Genomic DNA, 24,365 nt, shown 5'->3' with positions numbered 1-24,365 from the left:
TGGCTACAGCCCTAGGGAGTCCTGGAAAACAAGTATACAGCCTATGACTAGTATTCAAATGGGGGGGGGGGGGGGGGAATACAGCCTGCGCATACTTGAGTTGTACTCGTCTATAATAGTAGCTTAATTACTTAAAAATCTTTGACTTCTCATAGATCAAATGACGATGAAGGGACGGACATTGTTTAAGGCACCAGCCTTGCCAGTTATGGATGCAGAAGGGCTTTCATTAGTATGTACTGGGAGTACTGGGTAGAGTTGACATAATAACTATTTGAAAGTGTTAGGGTACGTCCACACTATGGAATTCCAGTGGACCACCCACCACAGATTCTTCAGCTCGCCCCCACTTGCGGCCGCGGGCATCTCCACTAGTCCCATAGGCTTCATTGTATCGTGTGGCAGATTCCGCTGTCCACCCAAAGAATGAACACGCTCGTTCTTCGGGCGGATGGCTGAATCTGCCAAACCATGCATTGAAGCCTATGGAACCAGCGGAGATGCCCGTGGCTGCGAGCTGCGGAATCCACGGCAGGTGATCCACCGGGATTCCATAGTGTGAACATACCCTTATACAGAAATCTACTTTTCAGAATTTATACCCTGGGGTTTCTGCCCCCATCCACCTCCAGACCCATTCGGTAGTCATAGTGGTTGTTCTTGCCCAATACTGGCAAGTTATCTGATAAACCCAATGATTAAAGGGGTATTCTTTTAAAATGTTGCTGCCCTGGCGGAGAACTAAACAAAGAGGTTGGTCTTACCCCTCCAGTGTCCTTCTGCGACATCTTTCGGCCCCCAGCTGAATGATTCCGCCTCAACTTCCAAGAGGCACTTATCTCAACAATGACAGCCCACTCAGCCTTCACTGACTGTGGCGCTGTCCCATCTTAGTCAGTGATTGGCTGAGCGGGCTGTCACTGTAAGACAAGTTTGTCTCAGAAGTAGAGACGGAATTATTCAGCCAGGAACCAAAGATGAAGTAGGAGGACACTGAGGGAGTGCGGAACGATAAGAATAGCCTGTTTGTTATGTTCTCCACCAGGGCAGCAACAAATTAAAAGTTTAAAATGAGCGGAATACCCCTTTAAGAGGGTACAATTTTGTTAATGCTAAAATGTGTATATATTTAAACATTGCAGACAGCTTTTGTACATTTTATATGAAATAAGATGAGACCACGTACTGCAAAGAAGGTGCTGGGTGGAATACTAATCCCTTCCATCAGAAGCTACAGTCTCGCTTCACTGTTCCGTTATATCAGGGATTGGCTTCATAGCACAAACCATTACTCCAGCTTACCCTTGTAACAAGAACTGACGGCCCCATGGGGTCCTAAAAATTTTTTACATGCAAAATATTCCGATATCCCTAGACGCAAGGAATGGAAAGCTGTCAGACAAACGTATAAATTACCTTTTTATGTATCCAAATGTATCCCGTTACAGTCAGTCACTTCTGCTCAGGGCTGGCAAAATCTATTTGGACAATAGAGACAGAAAGGAATACAGTAGTATAACAACCAGAAAAAGGATCCTCAGGCCTGGCCCAAATCCAGCTTGTAGTTTGACTTAAGCAGACAAAAACTTCAATCTTCATAAGGCTTTTGATTTTTTTTCTAGTCTTAGGCTGGGTTAACACTATGTATATTTGAGGCTGTATTTGTGAGGCTGTATAGCAACCAAAACCAGGAGTGGATTGAAAACACAGAAAGGCTCTGTTCACATAATGTTGTAATTGAGTGGATGGCCGTCATTTAATGGCAAATATTTGCTGTTATTTTAAAACAACGGCTGTGGTATTGAAATAATGGCCGTTATTTACTGTTATATGGCGGCCATCCACTCAATTTCAACATTGTGTGAACAGATCCTTTCTGTGTTTTCAATCCACTCCTGGTTTTGGTTGCTATGAGGACCTGACATGAGGACCAAATACAGCCTCAAATATACATAGTGTGAACCCTGCCTTAAAGTGTAACTGTCTTTTAAATGTCATTTTTCAGAAATCAATAAATATCAATAGCACAAGCGATTGAAAGAAACTCTGTAATAGGTTTTATTAAGCAAAAGAGTTTCCTTCTGTACTCACAAAGCTGTTTTCCTACTCCCCCCCCCCCCCCCCCAACCCCCCGCACTCCAGAAGAAGCAGGATTTCTGTGTCCATTATGCTCTATGGAGAGGGAAGGGGTCAAGGGGGGTGAGTGAGCACGTATAGGAGGAAAGGCAGCCCTGCACAGCACATCATCCTGCAATCTTATCTCACCAAGCTTCCAGAAAAGCCCTGACCTTTCTGACCTCTGCCCAGACAGTCTGCATACAGCAGGGCTGCTTCTCTGCTCTTCCTGCTCACTCATCTCCCTCAGTCCCTCCCCCCTCTATAGGATATAATGGACTCAGCCTTTTTTTTTTTTGCATATACTGCCTGTATTTTAGGTGTTTTTAGTGATTTGTGGCCATTTTAAACTGACTCCAGGGGTTATTGTTAGCCAATCACTTCTGATAGATTTATAGTGCTGGCTGAAGAGGGAATACTTGTGATTTACTCAGATGCTGCTCCCATACATGGGATTCACTTGGCCATTGCTTTGGTTGCTACTTACCCGTCTGGCTATACTGTACCAGAACCTGTGATCTCCCTAGTGCCATGTTATCTCTGGAGCTTCTCCCAGGGAGCTTGTGTGCAATGAACTATCCAGAACAGACTTGTTGGATGTATATTTTACTGAACACAACTTTATAATCACACTTGACCATTATTTTTCCCCAGATTTTCTTTAATTAAACATGAAATAAAATTAAAAGAAAAAGAAAAAAAAATGCATAATAAGTAAAATCCCAGTTTTCTCTTTCCAGGCGGAAATCTCTTAGTTCACTCGGGAATAAAAACTGCACTGGGACGTCCAAAAGGTATCAGCTCTGTAAAGTCCAGGTAAGGAAATGAATAATAATGATAAGTACCGTGCCACCCTAGTCTGTGATTATATCTCGTATAGCAGCTCAGCCTCATGTCAGTACAAGACACGGCCCATGGGAGAGAAAAGGGAGCAGTGTCAGACTGGCCCACCAGTGGACCAGAGGATCCTCCGGTGGGCCCCAGCTTAAGAACCTGCACTAACACTGACTATGTTGTTTCTCAATGGTTCTTCATTGGTGGCCCCCCAGGATCATTTCCTCTGGTGGGCCCCAGGTACCCCAGTCCGGCACTGAAACTAATTCAAAGGCAGAACCACTGTGCTCCTCCCCCTCAGGTCCTGCCTTAGGAATAACACAGTTTGCCACTTATTTCCCTGGATTGTTCCTTTAAGGGAATGAAGAAACCTGCTGATCTCTGGAGTGTATTTCATTGCAGGAATGTCCGAGTAACAGCAGGAGTTTCCGAGAAGAACAGTGTACATCTTTCAATTCTCACGTGTATAATGGAAAAACCTATCAATGGAAACCACTTTATCCCGGTGAGTGTCACTGCGTCTGTGATTTAAAAGAGGAAAGCCATGAAATTACCAGGTCCTCTGTACATACTGCATGGAGGGACTCCAAGTCTGAAGAAGCCATTTACCTCGGCCCTGTTAAACCAATGACCTCATTACAGTGCACATTTCCATATGGGAAAATCCCGGTCCAATTTTAATGACATTTAATGACATTTTAATGCCTTTACACACTTCTGTGGTGAGGACTGTACACACACTTAAGCACGTGGTGCTGAAGGCAAGAAACACTCATTGACTTTGCTGAATCTGTCCGACAGGTTTTAATAGTGTTTGTCTTTGTCCAAAAAGACTGTAAACTTTGCTCCTTAAAAGGAACCAATCACCTCCCTGGGGGAGTGTAAACCAGCCCCAGTACCAGTAGCTGTGCCCAGCAGTCTCCGGTGGGGCGGCAATAAAAAAAAACATCTTAATTCCACTGTCCTCACTCCCGGTATCTAGGCATTGGGGCAGAACCACGGTGGCATGTAGTCACACTGCCACTTAGCAGCCACTCACACTTGATTGGCAGCCTAAACTTCGGAAAAAGGGTTTGGCCACTTTATATTAAAATAGTTCAGTTCACAATATTAGTAGGTGCACTCACTGTATATACTGACAGCAGCTCCCTGTATACCTCACAGAGCTAAAATCAGGCTCCCCTCCTCCAGGCTGGGCTGTCCTGCTCTGTTTTGTTTCTGTCCATAATATGGCCAACATGGAGAAGCATGTGACCATGCCCCGCCCCCCGTTGTGTCCTCCATAGACATAAACAGGCTCAGTGGTGGACACTGGGGGGGCGGGGCCTGGTCACATGCTCATACATGTCAACCATTTTATGGACAGAAAAACCACAGAGCAGGGCAGCACAGCCTGGAGGAGGAGAGTCTGATTTTAGCTCTATGAGGTACACAGGAAGCTGTTGTCAGTATATACAGTGAGTACCCTTACTAATACTGTACACTGAATTATTTTACTATGAAGTGGCCAAACCCTTTAATGCAAAGGCCAATGCTTGGGCTGCCAATCAAATGTGAGTGGCTGGGAAGAGGGTGGAGGCAGCCTGACTACATGAAACTGCGTCTCTGCCCCAATTCCTAAATTTCGAGAGCCAAGACTTAAAACGAAAGATGTTTATAAATTGCTGCCCCTCCGGAGACTGCCGGGCACAGGGTTGGAGAGCTGTGCCCAGCAGCTATAAGGTACTAGAGCTGGTTCACACTACACCAGGAGGTGATTGGTTCATCAATGTTAGCATCACGATGGTCACCCATGGGGGTTGTTGCCCATGTGTGACCACCATGATTCTTACCATTCAAGTAGTAGAAAACTATTCACCCAACCCAAGCTATATCCATATTTGATCTCCAAACACAAATAGGTGTTGTGACAACACCTATTAGATTCTTAGGGACCATGATTGCCATTTCTGGAACAAGAATGTCCATTCTTTTTTTTGATAGGTTACTAGTTAGTAAAGCTGATGTATTGTTATCACCTTGTTTGGACTTATCTAAGGATGTTGGGTTCTAGATGACTATGTGCACATCTCCAGCAAGCCCTGTGACCTGCAATGCACTACGGTTGATGGTCAGAGACAACTCATGGTCCAGGCTCGGGACGGGACATCCTGCAAATACAGTGACTATCGAGGGGTTTGCGTGTCTGGAAAATGTGAGGTTTGTTGAAACATTACGGCAAAACATTGGCCAATAATTTTTTCATTTTTTTTTTTTTAAGCTTTCAACAGATGCACTTAGTGCTGCTCGGTCCATATTGTGTTTACCGTTCCTCTCTCCCCAGCCAATTGGATGTGACGGGGTTTTGTTCTCCACCCACACCCTGGATAAATGTGGTGTCTGCCAGGGAGACGGGAGCAGCTGTGTCCACGTCACTGGGAATTACAGAAAGGGAGCTTCCCATCTTGGTAAATGGTTAAAGGTTATCAATGTGCATGCTTCTCTCTCTTTTTCTCAGATACTGACGTAGAAGCATTTTAGAAACACTTTGGGAAACTACAAGCCAAATACAAGCCAATCTGAGGTACCCGTTTTGCCTTCATAGGGCAAATAATATGTGGGCAAAAAGAAACTTAAAAAGATTTACAGCTCCTTTGTGGCTCTTACGGTTTAGCACTAGGACAACTGGGACTAGGGTAACATGATTGCTTGTGCCAAGTGATACCCAAAGAAAAAGGGTTGGAAAATATGGTTGCCCAATTTAACCTATTTTGTACTCCAGTAAAAGATTGGTCCATTATGATTGCCAAATGACCAAAACTTCAGGTGGTTACTAATAGATTGATAGTGCTTCCAAGTCTCATTGGTCGGACCCTTTACAGAACCAAGACCACTTGTAGACCCAACTGTAGCCTTGTATAACATATTGGTTCCTTTTAGGGTATGCCCTAGTAACATACATCCCTGTTGGTGCCAGGGATATCCAGATAGTCGAACGCAAGAAATCTGCAGACGTCTTAGGTCAGTAATAATTACTAATGTGGTGCGTGTGGTCCCATATATGACGTCGACAAATGTTTTATAGGTCATCAAACTTTTTTGTCTCCAGCTGTTGCAGATGAATCCGGATATTACTACTTTAATGGCAACTTCAAGGTTGACACCCCTAAGAATTTCAATATTGCCGGCACTGTGTTTAAATACCGAAGACCTATGGATGTGTATGAGACTGGAATAGAATATATAGTAGCTCAAGGACCAACCAACCAAGGCTTAAACATCATGGTAAGGCATGTACAGTACTTCTGTTGGGTTGTGTCACACCATTGGTTCCCACGTTAGGTGGAATAGTTGGAAGATGACCAGAGACTAATGCTATTGTGCCATGTAGAAGGTAACTTTAGCCATGTTTAGCCAAGTCTTAGTGCTTCATTAAAGAAAACATGGTGGCATATGTGTAGGATTATGTGATAGATGGCTATTTGAAGGGCACATAATTTTGAGATGAGATGAACTCTTTTAGTATAGTGACTACAATTTGCATGTATTGGTCTTATATAAGCTAATGTGATGTGATTTAGCACTCTTATTTACCCTTGTATTACCATACAGGTATGGAACCAAAATGGCAAAAACCCATCCATCACTTTCCAATACACCCTTCTCAGGAAGCCACACTCTCGAGTCACTCAGCCAATCTATTACACATTCCCAGACTCTGACAGTGAGGAAAGCAAAGAGTTTGAAGAGGATTTTACATCTCAGAACAAAAGCAGTGGCACTAACTTACAGAAGGGAAGAGTTAAAGTGGAAACCCCAACCTTTGGGAGAACCAATTCCGGTGAGAATGGGAGCCCGGTCAGTGAGCAGCACACGAATGAAGTGTATGATGGAGGAGAGGCCATGGACTGTGAGAAGAAGGCAAAGTGTAAAGCAATGAAAGGTGAATGTCTTACTTCGTTGGGTTGGATGGGGAACCTTTGGTCCTCCAGTTGTGGGAAAACTACAATTCCCATCACGCCCGGACAACCAAAGATATGGCTTTGGCTGCCCAGGTATCATGGGAATTCTAGTTTTTTTCTATATCAACTTCACATGTCCCCCTCTTTGTATAGATTTAAGCACAAACAAGACTACTTATATCACAGACACTGGAGACCAGGACTCCTCACATAGATTTAACTCTAAGGAGTTTCTCCCTGGCAATGCCATTGCCAAGAAGTTTTCCAACAAAGCCTCAGCATCCAGGGAGACTTTTCATCACCTCAACAAAAGTAGCGGAGAACCTCTGAACTCTGTGGAGTCGAACCTGGACAACCTGTATGCTGACTACGAGGAAAATGAGGAGATGGCTGCATTTGACTTGAACGTCACCTTTTTGGAGTTGAGCGTCAACACCTCAGCTGAGACGCAGTTGACCAACGCAACGATTCCTTCTACAAATAGGACCCAGAAAGTGAGGTAGGTGAGCTCCCAAATCTGTTGTGATTCTTCTGATCCTTCTATTTAAATCATTATCTAGGAACCCCGACAGAACTTACTGAACACATGTGGTCTACATAGTCCTACTTTGTCTTGGAAATATAGATTGTAGAGGGTATAGCCAGCTTTACATGGAGGTGGTTATTCATGTTTGACTGATCAGGACATTATACCACCCCAAGTAAGTCTATGGTCTTCATGCTAGTGAGTTGGATTAGCGGTACTTGTGTCTCAAGAATGGACATGGATGAACCTGTGGGCATGGGTGAATTTGTGATGAAATGGTAGTTTAGTGGGGTCAAAAAGTAAGTCATTTCAACCTGCTGACCTTGATTGTTTATCCAACAGTCATACTGTATTTCTCCCCATATACATTCGGCATGTCCATGTGTTCCCTATGGGGAGGGGTAAGCCACAGCCAGAGTGCTCTGGTGCCCCTGTATACCTTCGAGAACAAACAGTCAGGCAGTGAAAATCCATCACACCAACCTTATCTCCATTAATATCATCTGTTGGTGGAGAGTCGGGAGGCTGCCATACACTTTATACTGTCCTCCGAAAGTAAAGTATATAGGCCCCTTTGCTTGAGGATTGCTGGGTTCAGTGTATATACGAAGAGGCGCCATTTAGAAATTTGTAGAATTTTGTTAAAATGTTCATTTTATAAGCAAGTGAAAGTACGAGAAAACAGATTTGTATTTTGTGGAAGTGAGTTTTACTCCATTTACCTACTTTCTTTTTTATTCCACCCAAAAATTATGTACGAATGTGATATAAAACTTCATAATGTACAAGAGACTGTTTACTAAACCATTTGTGAAAAAAGAATCCATTATCTTGGAGAGGCAACTCTTTAGTTTGCCGCCACTTACTGCACCTCACATAATAGCTGGGCTAATTCTTTCCCCAAGTTACAAAGAGGCTTCTGTGCAGCAAGACAGTCTAGACAGGACATTATTAGGCTGATTTTTTTTTTCTTTTAACGTTTAAATAGCAAGTTACGTTCCTTGTGGAATGCAAGGCATAGGTGTCCTGCTTAAGAATGTGAGACTGTTTGTCATTTCTTAAATAAAACATGAGACGTAAGGCATGAGATGTAGACGTGCCCAGCAATATATATGCCATGCAGACACCGACAATAACCATATGGTGCTTACGAGTATTGAAGACCCAAAGTGAAAATCTGTGTTTCTGGACGTAATGGATAGGAGCCACTATAGAAAATTGTGATGGGTCCTCATGAGAGGTGATGTTTCATGGCACTGAAAACACCATCCCAGGGTGTGTTCTCTAGTTGACCTGCTCTCCTGCCCCTATGATGACATGCTCATGGTTTCATACATATTGTTTAACCCATTAAAAGAACCTGAGCTAGGGCCACCATCTTCAGTGGCACCATATCAGCTGCAAGGGCTGCACCTTTGGTTTTTTACACTCTTGTATGAAGGACTGGTATACATAGGATTTCCTCAATGGTCAACAGGTTGTGTCCCTTGAGAGGCGATCACAGCCATGTACAGAGATATTACCCGAAAGCTCTAAACCCAATGCTCGGCATTTGACTACTGGCATCTGGAGAAGTTAGATGGCACCTTGGACTGCCTGGGAAACATGTATAAAGCATATGGCTGTATACTTGTTTTCTAGGACTCGCTAGGGTGGCAACTAACTTCTAATGACTCTGGTAGTCAAATGCCAAGCTTTGGGTTCGGAGAACATTGCCAAACCCAAACAGTTCGGCAACTCTATTCAACACTAATCACAGGACATGGGTATCGTAGGAGTGGGGCCATGGGGTAGAGGGTGACCACATGTCATTTCCTATTTCACTCTGTACACTTTTACTTATTTTTCAATGTTTCCTAGTTTCATTTTGTTAGAAATTCTACAGATTCATCCATACAGACATGCTGAACCTATTGGGCCCAATGCTGGTTTCCTTAATGCGTGGACGTTGCATGTGGTTAACTCTTTAGTTAAAAAAGCAGAAGAAGACAAGAAAAAGTGGAGATCTTCGCCAACCCAAAGAATGAGTAGTCAGCTCGGGGAACAGACATTAGGCACACCTGACTCTAAATGATGGGCATGTGATAGTATGAAGGGGGCCCTCAACGTAGTTCACCTTCTGCATTGCCTTGTCTTCTTTACATATAAGAAAAAAATCACAGGAGAGGTGGCAAACTGGTGGCCATATCTTTTGACCAGTTGCCATGGAGTTGTAAAGGTAACCCTATAATACAGCTTGATATAAAACATGAAGGGCACATGGGTGATACTGAACCTAGTAGTACCCCAATTAAAGCTTAGCTGACTTCCATCCTACATTGCCTTATAATGGTAGGGTCATTAGTAATACCCAGGAACATGTCTATGATCAGAAGCCTAAAACCACAATGTAGGCTCCATTTTTATGCTTCTATCTGGGTTAATGATAGATTGAACGGGACATGGCTTATTTTTGGAGTCCTCCAGAAGGGGGCACACCTTACAGGGAACCGTGGTTTCTTTATATGAAAGCTTCCAGGAGAACCAAAGTCAAATAGTCTAACTAATAATTTCATGACGCATTCAGACTGAGCGCAGTCCATGAAAACCTGCAGAGCTCCCGGACTCGGGGATTACATGCTGCTCTCTGTAGGTCATTTTTATTGGCCCGTGGTTTTAACCACAATGTAAAAATAACCAAGGCAAACTTCTCCAAAACTGCGGAACTCCTGAGGCGTGGAGACACGTGATCTTACATATGTGGGATATAATATGCCATACATACGACCATTTCTGAAGACAACCTGAGGGTGAAAAAACTTTAGTCTACAAAGCTCTCATCTACATCGGGTGGGATTCCCAACAATGGAAAAAACGTGTATTTATAGGGTCTTTGCAGAACTATAACATTGAGGGTCTATTCTAACGAGAGGCCATTGGTGGTCTATACCCTTGACAGGTCCCAGTATTTATGCAAACTGCCGTGGCTGGTAGTATAGCTCACCCTATTCATTTCAATGGCACACGTGGCACTACTAGGCACAGCCATGCCTATGCAAGCAGCGAAGAGGACAGTGCTAGCAGAAGCACCATGGCTTCCTTATTCTGAATGATGGGGGCCCTAAAGCTTGGCCCTTCATAGATATATTCTAAGAATAAGCCATTATCAGTCTATGAGAAGCTGTATATCATGGCCAATGGTATAGAATGGGCACCGTTGAGGATGCAGTTGCACCTATCATGAGGCCCTACAGAAAGGGGTAATGTCTTATATGCCCCTCCCCTTTATGAGCTCTCCCAGTCAACCAAAAGAGCCACGAAGAGTCACATGACACATTTAGCTGAGCATGTATCAAGTCTAACCCTCTGACTTACACCTCGGATACACATGAGCGTATCTTCCAAACCCTCAATAGAACTGTAGACAATATTAAGGACAGGATGCCTTTAAATAAATTTTTTTAAAAAAGGTATTAGTAGTAAGGTATTTATAATATTTTGTTTACAAAACGATCTGTCCAGCGCCCGATCCTTCACCTTATTGCGTATCCATTACAATGGCGCATACATCCATAAAGGGAACAGAATTGTCTTAGTCATAGCATTATCATTATTTTTTTATTATGTCTATAGTTATTAGAAAAAATTATGTATAGTTTTATATCACTCAAATAGGTGCACAGACTGTTAATCTCATGAGTCCGCAGCATTATACTTTGCTTCAAACGCCCGTCCTCGCAGTCAGGCAGCCAAAACAACACTTGACTCCAGGCCCGCACCTGCTTGCCAACTTTTTTTTTTTTTCGCTCTCTTCCCTTTTTGGCATCGACTAGTCCAGTAAAACACTGCGGGATCAATCCAGAGGGAAAGAATAGGTTTTGTTTTATAAAGCTGGTAATTTTACTGAGACACAAGTGCACACCCACCTAAGGCCAGATGGGACAGAGAAAAAAAAATACTTGAAAGAATACACCAAAAATGATGATTCCTCATAGAGACGGAACAAGGACGAAGGTCCAGCTGCTCCAACTTAACAAGTGTCCATCCTGTTGAGGGTGTCATGACTGGTTACATCAGACCCAGGTCGGAATTTACAGCATTCTTTTCTCTTAAAGGAATAGTACAGACTAAACTGATACATTGTGTTATGCCTCTAGTGGGGCCTACGAGGGCGGATCATGGCCTACCGTAAACTGCCCTCTTTGACCTGCACAAGACATAACACTGTATTTTAATTTTTCTCTTAAAAGGGAACCTGCCATCCTGAAAATACCATCCAATCTGCAGGCATCATGTTATAGAGCAGGAGAATCTGAACAGATCAATATGTAATTATATAGGAAAGATTTCAGGAAAACTTGTCATTTATTCATGTAAATCTCTGCTTATTCTGGGCTAATTAGCCAAGTGGGTGGTCCTACTCAGTGATTGACAGCTCTTTCTAGCTGACAATTAATACGAAGTACCGCCCACTACTACTACTTAGTCCATAGTAAGCAGAAGTTATCAATCTACTCAGCTCCTTCTGCTCTATAACATGCCTGCAGATTGGATGGTTTGGATGTGACAGTTTCCCTTTAAAGGAGGTGTCTGGTTCTTCATTCATGATACCACCATCACTAGGCTGGATTCAAGAGGAGTAATAAGGAGTGGCCCTAATTCGGATTTCAGTTGGCACCATGTAATACCTCATCCCCCCTGGGGTGGCACTGCATGAGAATTGAATTTCTATTTGTATTATATGGCAGATGTCAGCTGATCACTGGGACAATGTGATCATTTTGACACAAAGGCATTGTCAGGAGTGGACAACTCCTTTAAATTAATCGGATACAATGTGAAAGGTTTCATGTGATATTCTAAAGTTGGTTGTACAGTTTCTATAACTACCTCTCCTGACCTCCCCATACACATGGATGTTTGGCATGGTCAAACATTCATATTTCCTTTATGGGGAAGATTAGGTCTTGGCCAGACGTGTCTCATCCCTTCCAAAAACAATAGAGTTTAGGTGGTAGAAATCCAACATGCCTGACCCTCCTCTCCACCTACATTGTGTATGGGTGGAGAGTCAGGAGGCGGCCAAATATACAGCCTGAAGGTGGCGGCTTCAGCAATGTTTAATCCAAGGTGTATGGTTTCCTTAAAGGTCCTTATACACCTTCAATACCTTTCTACTGTCGACCTCGTTCCTCCCCATATTTTTATTCCATTTGTCTCGTATTTTTTGTAATTGTGTACCTTTCCCATTTCTCTAAAAAAAACTGCTTTTCCCCCCCAATCAGAATAGGGGGTTCTTGTTCCAGAAGACCCTCCCCCCCCCCGCAACCCCTTGTTATTGGTTATTATCAAAATGGCCGACGGACACATTAAAAGGCCTTAGCGCCTGGTATGGAATTAGATACTGCAAGAACATCATTGGTAAAAGCAACGGGGCATGCTGTTATCATTGGGGGCAAGTATTATAGTACTGTGTACGGGTTCTATAGCGATATTAAGTTCTGCATGTTATGACTATCCATTTGTCTGGTTAACGCAGACAGAAACTGCATGAACGATGCAAAAATACCGCAAATGGGTGGTTCCACTTTGGGAAACGCCCTTAGATACAATGCATCTCCCTCCCTGTACGTGTATGACAGGGCATTTTCCCCGTGATCTCCGGGACTCTCTCCTCCTGCGCCGCAGGGGCCCTTGGAGAAATTGAGCCTCTACAAAGGAGACGCAATGTCATCTCACTGTCCCAGCGCCACTCGCCTCTGCGCTGTGATGGTGAAATCGCATTGTGTAGTAGAAATGAGACAGTAACCTAAAGGGGGAAATGGGCCAGCAACGCGGCCCACTGTGCTTATCTTTGAACATCCTCTAGTTCCTTTGTGGAGGCTCAATTTCTTCAGGGGTCTCCTGGGACGTAGTGGGGAGGGACCCCTGTTATACAAGTACAAGGAAGGGCGGTGCATATTTTTAAAGGACAGAATTTTTTTAAACAATAAATGTCCTTTAAAATCTTTAAAACATTTTAATAGAATAACAAGACGAGCATATGTTCATCCGGTTTCTGTTCATTCGGAGCTACCATGGTCATGGCTCCAAGTTCGTATGACACTAGAGTCACTTGTCCCTGTTTGACCGAGGCCTTGATAAAAGTGACGAAAATCAGCCATTTTTGTTATATTCTGATCTGTTTCTATACTGGGTCTTTTTATCCCATTCTCTCTTTTTAGACAGTGGAAGCTCTGCTTCTAACCAGGCTGGGGATTCTACTTGGGGAACAGGACAGGTATGTTTTTAACACCCCAAACCAAACACCCTAAGCACACCCCTCGATAAGCTATATGTCTGTCTAATATATCTCCATATGTTCATATACAAATAAACTCAACCAGTAACCAAGTGATCGTGAAGCTAAAACCGTAAACGCACTGTTGTCTGTTGTCTTTGAGAACTGCGCCCTATTGGTGGGAACAGTAGCACGCCGCTTATAATCCTCTGTCTTGTCTGTCGATAGAAAAGGGCCAAAGTTACTGAGGAAGGTTCAGGGGATAAGCGCTGTGGACATGTACCGGTGGAAGCTATCTTCTCACGAGCCATGCAGTGCCACGTGTACCACAGGTTTGTGACATAGAACTATCTTATACTACCTGGTTTTATTTGTTTGCTGGTGGTGCATTACCAACGACTATCAGTCCTCAATTCTTAAAGTGTTCCTGACACTTCAAAAAACACTTCAAAAGACACAAGTGTTGAGCGAACATGCCAAACTGTTCCGGTACAGCAACGTCCTCCATAACAGAAAGATCGGCATTTGACTCCCAGTGGCTGGAGAAGATAGTCTTGGAAAAAATAGGTACAGCCATAAGCTATGGTCTGTATCCATGTTTTTCTTGCAGCCCTTGGGCGGCAATCAAGTTCTCCTGCTGCTGGGAGTCAAACACCAAGCATTCAGGTTTAGAGAACATTGACAAACCTGAACATTAGGCAAGTTAACTCAACACTAGTAGAGAGATATGAAAAGATCTGAATGGAAGGGATCTGGGTGTTAAGACCTCCACCAAGTGTACGGCTTTGTGCCCGACTCTGGACAGTTCCGTAGTCTTTCTATAGAAGTCTGTCTTGGCATGCATGTCTTCCCCCAGGACTGAACCCTCAGATCTCGACTTCACAACTTTTTTCTGAAAAAAGGAAATATTTTTGGAATTGGCAGCACCCATTTAAAATAAATTAAAATGTAATAACTGTTTGCAGACATGTTCATGTACAAATACTGTAACGGACGTCCAATGGAAAAAAAATACCACTATATTTGTAATTAAAAAAAAAGACCAGACAATAATTCCATATAAAAAGTATTCAGTCTACAGCTGCTTGGCACAGCGCCCCCATGTGTCTATAGGGTGAAATAGCTAACACCGAGTTGGCTTATGGTGCATAAATACGTTCTACCTGTTCCCAGCCACTTGGCTCGCTGTGCCCTGTGGTAAGATAGGCTCAGCAATATTTCCACTGGCAGAGTGGTAGGTGGGCACAGCCTGTGACTTCAGACAAGGCTCTTTTGTGAGTATCAGACCAGAAGACACTTCATATGACTCCTTGTCTGCAGGAAGGCTGCTCGCTCTGTGCCATGTCGCTTTCCTCCTGAGTGCAAAATTTTACGGTATAGTTAAAAAAAAAAAAAAAAAAGGCTGACTATGAAGACAGACACTTTCCACCAGAGTAACTTGTCATACTTCTACGTGCCCACTAACTTCTACTGCCCTATAAAATCCTTGTTCTGGAAAGACAACGTTTCTCAGTTTCAGGAATTTTTGGATTTTTTTCAGTTATTGAGGGCCAAAAACTGTCCAGGATTATTCTTCGTATCCTCAACACACAGCATGTAGTGTCGAGCAACCGTGCGTGCTGTGTCACACTACAGCACATGGCTAGCAATGGTCTCCACATTGTACATCATAGTTTGCATCCTCCATTTATTTACAAGGATGTGTTTTTATCTTTGGAGGACCCAGCATGTAATACCTCATTTTCCCTGTGGTGGCACTGTAGCGGAATTGAGCACTAGGATTTCTTGCAGTTTACAGGTGATTGCTTGGGGTCACTAGAAGGGCAATTGGCCTATTCCACTAGCCAGACCTCATGGGTCAATAAAATAGACACTATTATAACCTTGTATAAATTATTAGATCAAATTATTAGTCAAATTTCTATTAGGTCAAAGGTTTCCTATTTAACGTGTTTAGTCTCTTATCCATAGGGGGCAGCATGATCATAATCAGTGGTCGTAGGGTAAAGACACTCAACTCGGTGACAAATAGTGTTAAGCGAACTTGCTGAACTTTCAGGTTTGGCCGAACCTGAACACTCCACATTTGACTCTCGGTGGCTCATAAAAGTTGGATGCAGCCTTAGGAAGTCATGGAAAACATGGATACAGCCAAAGGCCATAGGCTGTATCCATGTTTTTCTGGCAACACTAGGGCTGCATCCTTCTTCTCCAGTCAGTCAGTGGGAGTCAAATGCCGCGCATTCTGGTTTGGCCAGTTCGCTCATCACTAGTGACAACCAGAGTCAGAAATGTACATATAAAAAAAAAAGATGTCACTTCCCTTAAAACACTTCCCTTGGTAGAGATGATGACCACAGGGAAGAGCTCCTCCCAGGAGTGCAGTGGTGCTTCAAAGTAATCTGGGTACAGAAAGTATACGCACATACTGAGAAAGGTCATACAAGTCATAGATGTAGACTACTGTGCAGCTCATAGAGAGAGGGTCCAAGCTGTTTTCATTATATACCTTTTGATCCTGGGTGGAGAATTTCTGTGCAGGACTCCCACCTCCAGAGGAACAGGCCCTTCTGTCCTGGACTGATAGACTATAGACCCACCACCCTAAAAAAGTTAAAGGGAATCTGTCAGTAGGTTTATGCCGCCTTAGATGAGGGCAGCATCAACTAGTGACAGAAATGCTAAACAGATCGATGTATTAGTTACATCATTCTGTTCAGCCGTTCTCCTTATATGCAGGAGAATAGGATTCTTGCCCCACCCCTCCCTCCCCCGCCCTCCAGCTGCTGATTGACAGGTGACTGCCTATACACAGCATGGGTACATAACTGCCAATTAGCAGATGGTGGGCGGAGTTTTCTACTTCTCATGAATATTCAGGTCTACCATAAAAAATAAAAATGAAAAAATAACCGACTAGAGAACCTCTTAGGTTTCCCTTTCATGATGAGTTTTTGTGCGTTGCAATTAAAGGTAGCTATCACAATTTATTTTTCTCATAAAAGTCACAAAAACACAAAATGAAAAAATATATGAATTTTGCTGACTTTTTGATGTTTTTTGTTTTGTTTATTCCTGGTTGTCCGGGACCTTTGGAATGTTTCACCATCGTAGGAGTGATGTCAAATTATGCCATGTGCGTTCGATACGATGGAGTAGAAGTGGACGACTCACACTGTGACGCACTGACCCGTCCCGAGCCCGTGCACGAATTCTGTGCCGGGCGGGAGTGTCAGCCAAGGTACACACTGTAGTAAACACTCATTTGCAGATTGCTTCAGCTGCCACGTTCCAGGACCAACCTTCTCACAACTTCCAGATGGAGGCGGCCAAAAATATCATCACTGCATTTTTGAAGGCTTCTGGTAGAAAAGTACTGAGTCATTTGGTGATGTGATGGATACCGAGTCATGACTGTACAACACGTTGCTGCTTTATGTCAGGGCATTATCTGATTTTCCAATGTAGAGAAAATGAAAATAAGTTTTTTTTTAATTCTCTGAAATAGCAAAACAAAAATATTCCATGTCCCGAAAAGGATACTCCACCCAGATTACATAATTCTCCTCCTGTTTTTTGTTATTTTATCCCAAATTAATCTATGAAGTCATTTCAAAATTGGTGACAACCACCCCCGTGAATGAATGACAAGCTGTCCTAACCCCTGGTACAAAAACATCTGACTACTATATATTTTTGGGGGGGACAGCCTTAACTGTCATAAGACGACACCAGTACTGTATGCACCAGTTATAGCATACTATGTATTACATGCCGGTATGTTGTGTAAGGATCTGACCACTGGAATTACTGATCCTTACTACAAGTGGGAGGGTTCTTGGGCTGGTCATGCATTGTAACTTTTTGTTAGACCTATTGACCGTACAATTAGGCCACTGTATTGTTAAGTGAGAATAAGTGAGCGCTTGAAACTCCAATGACCCCTACTGAAGATCCTCCCCCCTATGCTTAATCACAATGCCCACCTTCGAAGACATTACCATTATGGCATTCTTAAGGGTGGCTACTTCCAAGGTTCTGCCTCTTAACCACCATGAGGTTTAAAATGTGTTAATAGTTAAAATAAGTCCACCATATCTTGCGTTCAACTTCTGCTTGACTCCAGACCTGCCAAACCAAAGCCATGACTGGGTATAAAATATGCCATGTATTACTTATTGAAAGAGTTTCTTTGCACAGTCACTGTATTTTAATGATATAAGCCTATAACTTGACATTAAATGCCAAGACAAAAACTAAGAAAAAGTGCAACAGTAAATCTTCAATTCACAAATAGTCATCCTCCAGCACTTGGGAGAGTAAAGACCCCCTGTGGTGGAAACCTCTGAAAAACCATGGCTAAATAATTGTCCTTTCAACCTCTAATTCATCAAATTGAAACAAAATAGAAACAGATATACAATAATACATATTATACAGGAAAGAGATAAGCAGTTGTAGAATAATAATTAAAACAGGGAGGGCAGAGTTTTCTCCTGTACTTCTAGTGAGAGACAGAAACAAAAAAGACAGTGCTCCAATTGTGTGTTTTTGGAATGGAGTGTAAGAGGAAGAGAGAGTGACAAGACAGGAAGTTACATCTATTTCTAAACCATACCCTCATAGTACAACACTTGTCATACACTATTACCTTCCTCCTAAAGCAGGACTTCCTGTGCTTAAAGCTATAACACCATACAGGTAAGACTGCAAGAGATAGGTTCCCCCTCCCAGAGTCATGTCCCAATCCAAAAAACTATCTTTGTAGCTGTAACTATCTTCAAATGTTCTCCTTCGCTTCCTTTGTAGAAGGTCTGGTGCAGTAACAAAGCTCTCCATTGTTTTAGGTGGGAGACGAGTAGCTGGAGCGAATGTTCGCGGACCTGCGGAGAGGGCTATCAGTTCCGTATAGTCAGATGCTGGAAAATGATCTCTCCTGGGTTTGATAGCTCAGTCTACAGCGACTTATGTGACTCTGCCGATATCACCAAACCAGATGAGAAGAAGGTGTGCAGAAACCCGGCGTGTGGACCCCAGTGGGAGATGTCTGAATGGTCTGAGGTAAACGTCCATCACTACCAGTTACCTACAGTAGTAATTCTTATTTGTGAAGTTGCTTTTAGAGAAATATACCTATCATAACATTTTGGCTTATAGATAGTGGAAAACCCCTTTAATATGGTGGGCTGCATGACCAACTGGGTTGTAGACATGTCTGCACTATAGGATTATTGTAAATTGCTATGAATATTAGAAAATAAATATTTGCTTCACTCCAATGCACACAAGAAAGGTTAAAGGGGAACTCCTGTGAAAAAATTGTTTTCTTTCAAATCAACTGGTGTCAGAAAGTTATATAGATTTATAATTTACTTCTATTTAAAAATCTGAAGCCTTCCAGTACTTATCAGCTGCTGTATGTCCTGCAGGAAGTGGTGTATTCTTTCAAGTCTGGCACAGTGCTCTCTGCTGCCACCTTTGTCCATGTCAGGAACTGTCCAGAGCAGGAGAGGTTTTCTATGGGGATTTGCTGCTGCTCTGCAAGATAGATACATTATCTTGCAGTTTTCATTCTCACCACTGGGGCTAAAACTAAGCTGGGACTTCCTGTTGTGTCTGTGGTGATAAGAGGAGGCTGTTGTAAAGTGATCTGTACAGCATTGCAGCATCATGTGACACCAGTAGATAGAGGAGATAATAGCAGCTCTCTGTGGAATGACCTCTTCAAAGGTGACAGAGTACACTCAATAAAGTTTCACATTCATCTCAAGGGGACAGACTCAATCTAGTGTTGTCTATGTCCATGAGTCTTGCTGTAAAGCGTGTCACTAAATGCTGTTAAGAACAGCTCAGGCTATATGGCCACCCCCATAACGTAAAAATTAAAAAAAGTAAAATAAAAAATATTACAGTGAGGAAATAGAAATAAACTAGAATAAAAGAACAAGTTTTAGTATCTGACTCTAATTAGTTAAAGAAAACTTCAGTGACACATTCCCTTTAAAATAATCTGGGGGGGGGGGGGAATTCAGGGGGGTCTTTCCTTTATTGGGGACAAGGAAAAAGATTTGAAAATATTTTTTAAAAATTGCAGCGGGGCTATATATGGCGGTGACTTCACAAGAACCATCACCTACAATCGGGTTTACAGCACGCTGCACGCTCAGCATTTTCTGCACTCCTGCCAGCTGGAGCTCTTCTTCCTCCAGCAGCAGATGCATGAATCCGAGGGACTCCTGCCAGCTCCCCAAAGCGATGCCGTGCCCCTCTATAATTGCAGATCAGCCGGCCTAATCATATGGAGTTCAGGACGCAGCCTTGTCCAGGTGACCGCTGTGTTTGATCTGTGTAAGGTGCCACTGTGCCTCCCCCATTGTGAGTAAGACTTGGGCACATTCCTTTAGCCACTGGGCACCATTACCAGCTCAACCTAATCTCATCTTTGATCAGTCTGAAGCTTAGTGCCAGCTGGCAGAGCATAAAACAGGCTATTACAGGGTGATCTGAGCAGCATTAAAGACCCTGTGAAGTGTTTGAGAAACGCGTCGGTCACACGCTGTCCTGTCACAGAGCCCGGCACCAACTTGCTATCTCCAGGGGATGTTGGCTTATGTAAATGCAGGCTTGGCCCAGGGTGATGTCAGTTTGGGTGGCAGCTGGGCAACATCAGGACCATTAGAAACCTCTTACAGCATTGTCTACTTTGGACATTACCCTTTTCTTAAAAGGTTACCCTAATATCAAGCTGATGACAATATGTCCCACTGATGAAACCCCCAGCTGAAATCGGTGGAGGAGCCCAGCAGCAAGTGTTGTATTTCCTTGCAGCGCCACCACAGGAGGAATAAAGTATTGCCCAAGTAGTATAAAAATGAATGGGCTGTCTCCAGGCTGCCTTATCCAGAGTAGGGGTCTTATAATACGGCCTGATATTCTATGTACGCGAGCGCCGATCTGCTAGATCGACACAGGCTAATTGCACAGCTAAACGTTCGTGCAGCAAAGACTATATATGTATTATATAGTAAGTGATGTCCGTGCAGCCCTTGCTGCAAAATATAGAGAATAATAAAGCTATACTTACCTCACCACACACCCTGGTGTCCTTCCATCGTTCAGGCTTTTTTCTGCAGCTGGCACTTCTAGGACTTCTCTGAAGTGACAAGCCACTCAGCCAATCACTGGCTAAAAAGAGGAAAAGAGTCGCGGCCAGTGATTGGCTGAGCAGCCAGTCACTGCAAAGATGGCTTCAGAAGCTTTAGCAGTGACTGCTTGTATTACTTTCTCTGCACTTGAAGACAATGATCAGCCAATGATTGGCTCCTCAGCTGATCCTTGGTGGTAATCTGCCATATCAGGCTGATTCAGCAGATTATCACTCTGTGTAATAACAGCTGATTGTGTCATTTAATCCTGCCCAAAAATCATCGGCCACTGGGCGCACATCACTGTGTGTAATAGCGATGTGCGCCCGACAGCTGATAAATGTGTAAAAAAATGTAATTTATACATACCTCTCCTTGCTCTCTGTGTTCTCCTTGCTGATGACAGGACACTCAGCCAATCACTGGCCGAGACGGGACAGTGCCAGAATCCTGCTCCACACTGATGAGGGGCAACACCCTGAAACAGCTGTATGTGGATGGTAACCTAGCCTTGGTTTTTCTCTTGTCATTACATTGACTTATAGGGCCACTTAATATGGTGGTTTTGGTGGTATCCTTTTTTCTTTACTTCCTGGTTTGGGCTGTCCCATGATGCACTTTGTCTCCTGTGATGTCTAACTTACTCTGTAAAACTGTTAGATAGCTTACAGCTTGTTCAGCCAATCAGAGCTGAGCAAGATGAGTCATCTGACAAAGGGAGGCTAACAGGGCTTAGACCCGCCTCCCTCTTGAGGGGGAAAAGATAGGGAAGAGGGGCAGATAGGTGATTGAAGCATATTACAAAGTTATATTACTTTGTAATGTGTTTCAATTACTGGGAAAAATCTTTTTGCTGGAGTACCCCTTTAAAGCTCAACCCCATTAGCATTGATAAAGAACTGTATGATATTAGCCCCTATAGGGTTTGATGTATAATTATATATATCATTATAATTTTGTTTGTAGTTAGGTTCACAGCCAAGTCCAAATTTTCGATCACGTCCAAAACCAATTTTCAGATCCTTACTGAATTTTCTTGACCTGGATGAATATTACTTAGCTTACTGTTCGGGGGGGGGGGGGGGGGGGGGGGGGATGGGACACCATCCTACATTTCTTGCTCTGCCTTCATGAGGACGCACATTAAGTAATAGATATTTGAGCATTCTGTGAAGTGATCTCACACCTTAAACCAGATGTCTTGGCGGAGGATAAGTATGGGCAGCTCAGCTGTCTTCTTGTCTGGAGACTAATCAGACTTGTAGGTAACATTAGCTGGGAATGTTGACAGGAGGTACAAGGCAACCCACAGGCAGGACGCCATGTTTTCAGGTAATGGGGTCCCTCCCGGTAAGCCATGTCTTACATTTTCCTCCTTCTCATCTTTCCAGAGAATCCTTCTATCCTCCCCATATTAAACAGTTTGCCAGACACTGCACCCACGTCTAGAACTGATTGTTCTGCTCTCACGTCCGGGAATGTCGTGTTTCTTAAAGTGTAATTCCACTTCTGACAATATTCCATAAATCTACATAAATAGCTGAATGACTGCAATTTTCACTTTCAATTTCACAAATAGCTTCTTGCAGAATTCTGCAGGTTCCTCTTGGAAACAGACCACTGCATGGTCGTCAAACATGTTGTAGTGTCCTAGTACAGGTGAGTCTGTATTCCACCTGTCGCAAGGTATCTCGGTCAGGTGTCACACTCTAGGATGAAGGGTGCTATTTTGCACTTTCACCACTTGGTGTCTCACTGTCCCCTTGGACTTGTACTGCCATACCTGATACTCTGTGGGCTCTCCTTCTGTTGCTGCTGTTGAGATGAGAGGGAAGCCTGGATTTACCTTTCTGGCAAGCTAGGGATCCTCTGCAGGACAGAGACAGGCTGACAGAGTGTAGTTACACAGCCAGTGCCTCCCCCCTCCCTAAGTGGCTAAGCACTGCCCTGACTTCCTGTATTACATCCTGGTTTGCCTGTTATAAGAGAGAGACTGAGCCTAAGGGTCCTATTCCACGGGCCGAGCAGGGCCCGATCAACAATGTAAACGAGCGCCGATCTGCTAGATCGGCGCTCCTTTACTGGGCCTATTCCACGGCCCGACAATCGTTAGCGAGGGCTGCAGGGACATCGATGTCCTTGCAGCCCTTGTTTCATACATTACCTGTCCAGGTGCAGGTCTTCTCTTTCTCCCGTGCCGTAGCAGCAGCTTCGGAGCGCCCTGACTGAACTGATAAACCGCTCAGCCAATCACTGGCCGCGGCGTGCTGAGCGCTCTGTCAGCTCAGTCAGGGCGCTCCGAAGCTGCGGCGGCGCGGGAAAACGAGAAGACCTGCACCTGGACAGGTAATGTATGTTTGTGAAATCGTTAATGTTTGTGAAACCGATGATTTTAGGTTTGAACCTAAATGAACGATTAGCCGATGACACCATCATCGGGTGATCGTTCTCTCTATTTCACGAGGCGATAATCGCTCCGTGGAATAGGCCCCTTACAGCAGGCAGTGAAAAAAGATTCAGGGAAGTGAGATAAGAGGTGGCCAAGACTTTAGGTAAATGGAGTGATTTAAAAATATGTTACAGATCATGTAGACTATCTCATGAAGGGAAATTAAAATGACAGTAAACTCTTCAGTGCTCAAGCTTTGTAATATATACTATCTTCTAGCTTGGTTCACAATGGCCCATGGCCACCATCTAGATACTTCACCCTGCATTCTAATCTTCTCTTGCAAAGTGACTGCTGAATACTTTTTGCTACCATGGGCATGACCACTGTCATTTACATTACCTAATACTACCTAATACCTACTTTTTGACGTGATAATTGGATATCAGTAGGATGGAGAGCCCTGAGCGTGCCACCCCGCCTGTTTATGTTCCCATCCTGAATTAATGTGCACCATACTCAACAACAGCTTGCTCTTCAGAAGATACCGAGCCTGAGGAGCCGACCAATTACTTTTTATAACATTTTATTTTCTAAGTGGTAAAGTTTATGAGCTGCAAAACCTTTCGAGGCTCCTGTTCCTTTGATATGCACTTGCTTATTTTTAATGTTATAGATCAGTGTTCTTCAAGTTGTTCTTTGAGATTCCATTAGATGTATTCCCATAAAAAAAAAATTATATGCATGGTAGCTTGTTTGGTGGAGTCCGATCAATGTTCCTTGAGAAAAAAATGAACCATGCAAAAGGTCTAGAGGAACTAGAGTCCAACAAGGACACCTTTGTTGTGGCACCTTCGGGAGGGTTCACAATTTGTATGTATCTAATGTGTGGTTACCCTGGTAAACAGTGGCAGAAGTTCCTCAGATATTCACTAAAGGTCACATTTCACACCTAAACCTGTGCAATCGAATATGTTCCCCAAAGTCAACAAAATTTTAGGGACCAAGTGAACTAAGAGTAGTTGTGGCTCATGTTGAGTGAACTTGGCGAAAGTTTGGGTTCGGCAATAATCGTCTAAGGCTGAACATTTGGCATTTGACACCTGGCATCTAGGGACGTTGGATGCCCACTCCAGATGCGGGAGTCAAATGCCAA

The 24,365-nt window shown here is 43.4% G+C and overlaps 1 protein-coding gene across 4 annotated transcripts in view; it reads left to right on the top strand.

Annotated features, from left to right (window-relative positions):
• ADAMTSL2 (ADAMTS like 2) overlaps positions 1-24,365 on the top strand; it is an 88,326-nt gene that overhangs the window by 55,746 nt on the left and 8,215 nt on the right. For 3 of the 4 annotated variants that reach the window (XM_069986850.1, XM_069986848.1, XM_069986849.1), the window contains exons 4-14: positions 2,856-2,931; positions 3,352-3,454; positions 5,003-5,148; positions 5,273-5,396; positions 5,869-5,949; positions 6,038-6,213; positions 6,541-6,871; positions 7,044-7,389; positions 13,904-14,007; positions 16,790-16,916; positions 18,523-18,736. In XM_069986850.1, coding sequence (XP_069842951.1) covers positions 2,856-2,931; positions 3,352-3,454; positions 5,003-5,148; positions 5,273-5,396; positions 5,869-5,949; positions 6,038-6,213; positions 6,541-6,871; positions 7,044-7,389; positions 13,904-14,007; positions 16,790-16,916; positions 18,523-18,736 — 1,828 coding nt within the window. The remainder of the gene's footprint in view (positions 1-2,855; positions 2,932-3,351; positions 3,455-5,002; positions 5,149-5,272; positions 5,397-5,868; positions 5,950-6,037; positions 6,214-6,540; positions 6,872-7,043; positions 7,390-13,903; positions 14,008-16,789; positions 16,917-18,522; positions 18,737-24,365) is intronic. The other variant, XM_069986851.1, reaches the window with a different exon arrangement.

Source organism: Dendropsophus ebraccatus, chromosome 10 (genome assembly GCF_027789765.1).
Source record: "Dendropsophus ebraccatus isolate aDenEbr1 chromosome 10, aDenEbr1.pat, whole genome shotgun sequence".
NCBI classification, from domain to species: Eukaryota; Metazoa; Chordata; class Amphibia; order Anura; family Hylidae; genus Dendropsophus; species Dendropsophus ebraccatus.
The sequence above is the reverse complement of the archived record's forward strand: the minus strand, read 5'-3'. Positions and strand labels throughout refer to the sequence as shown.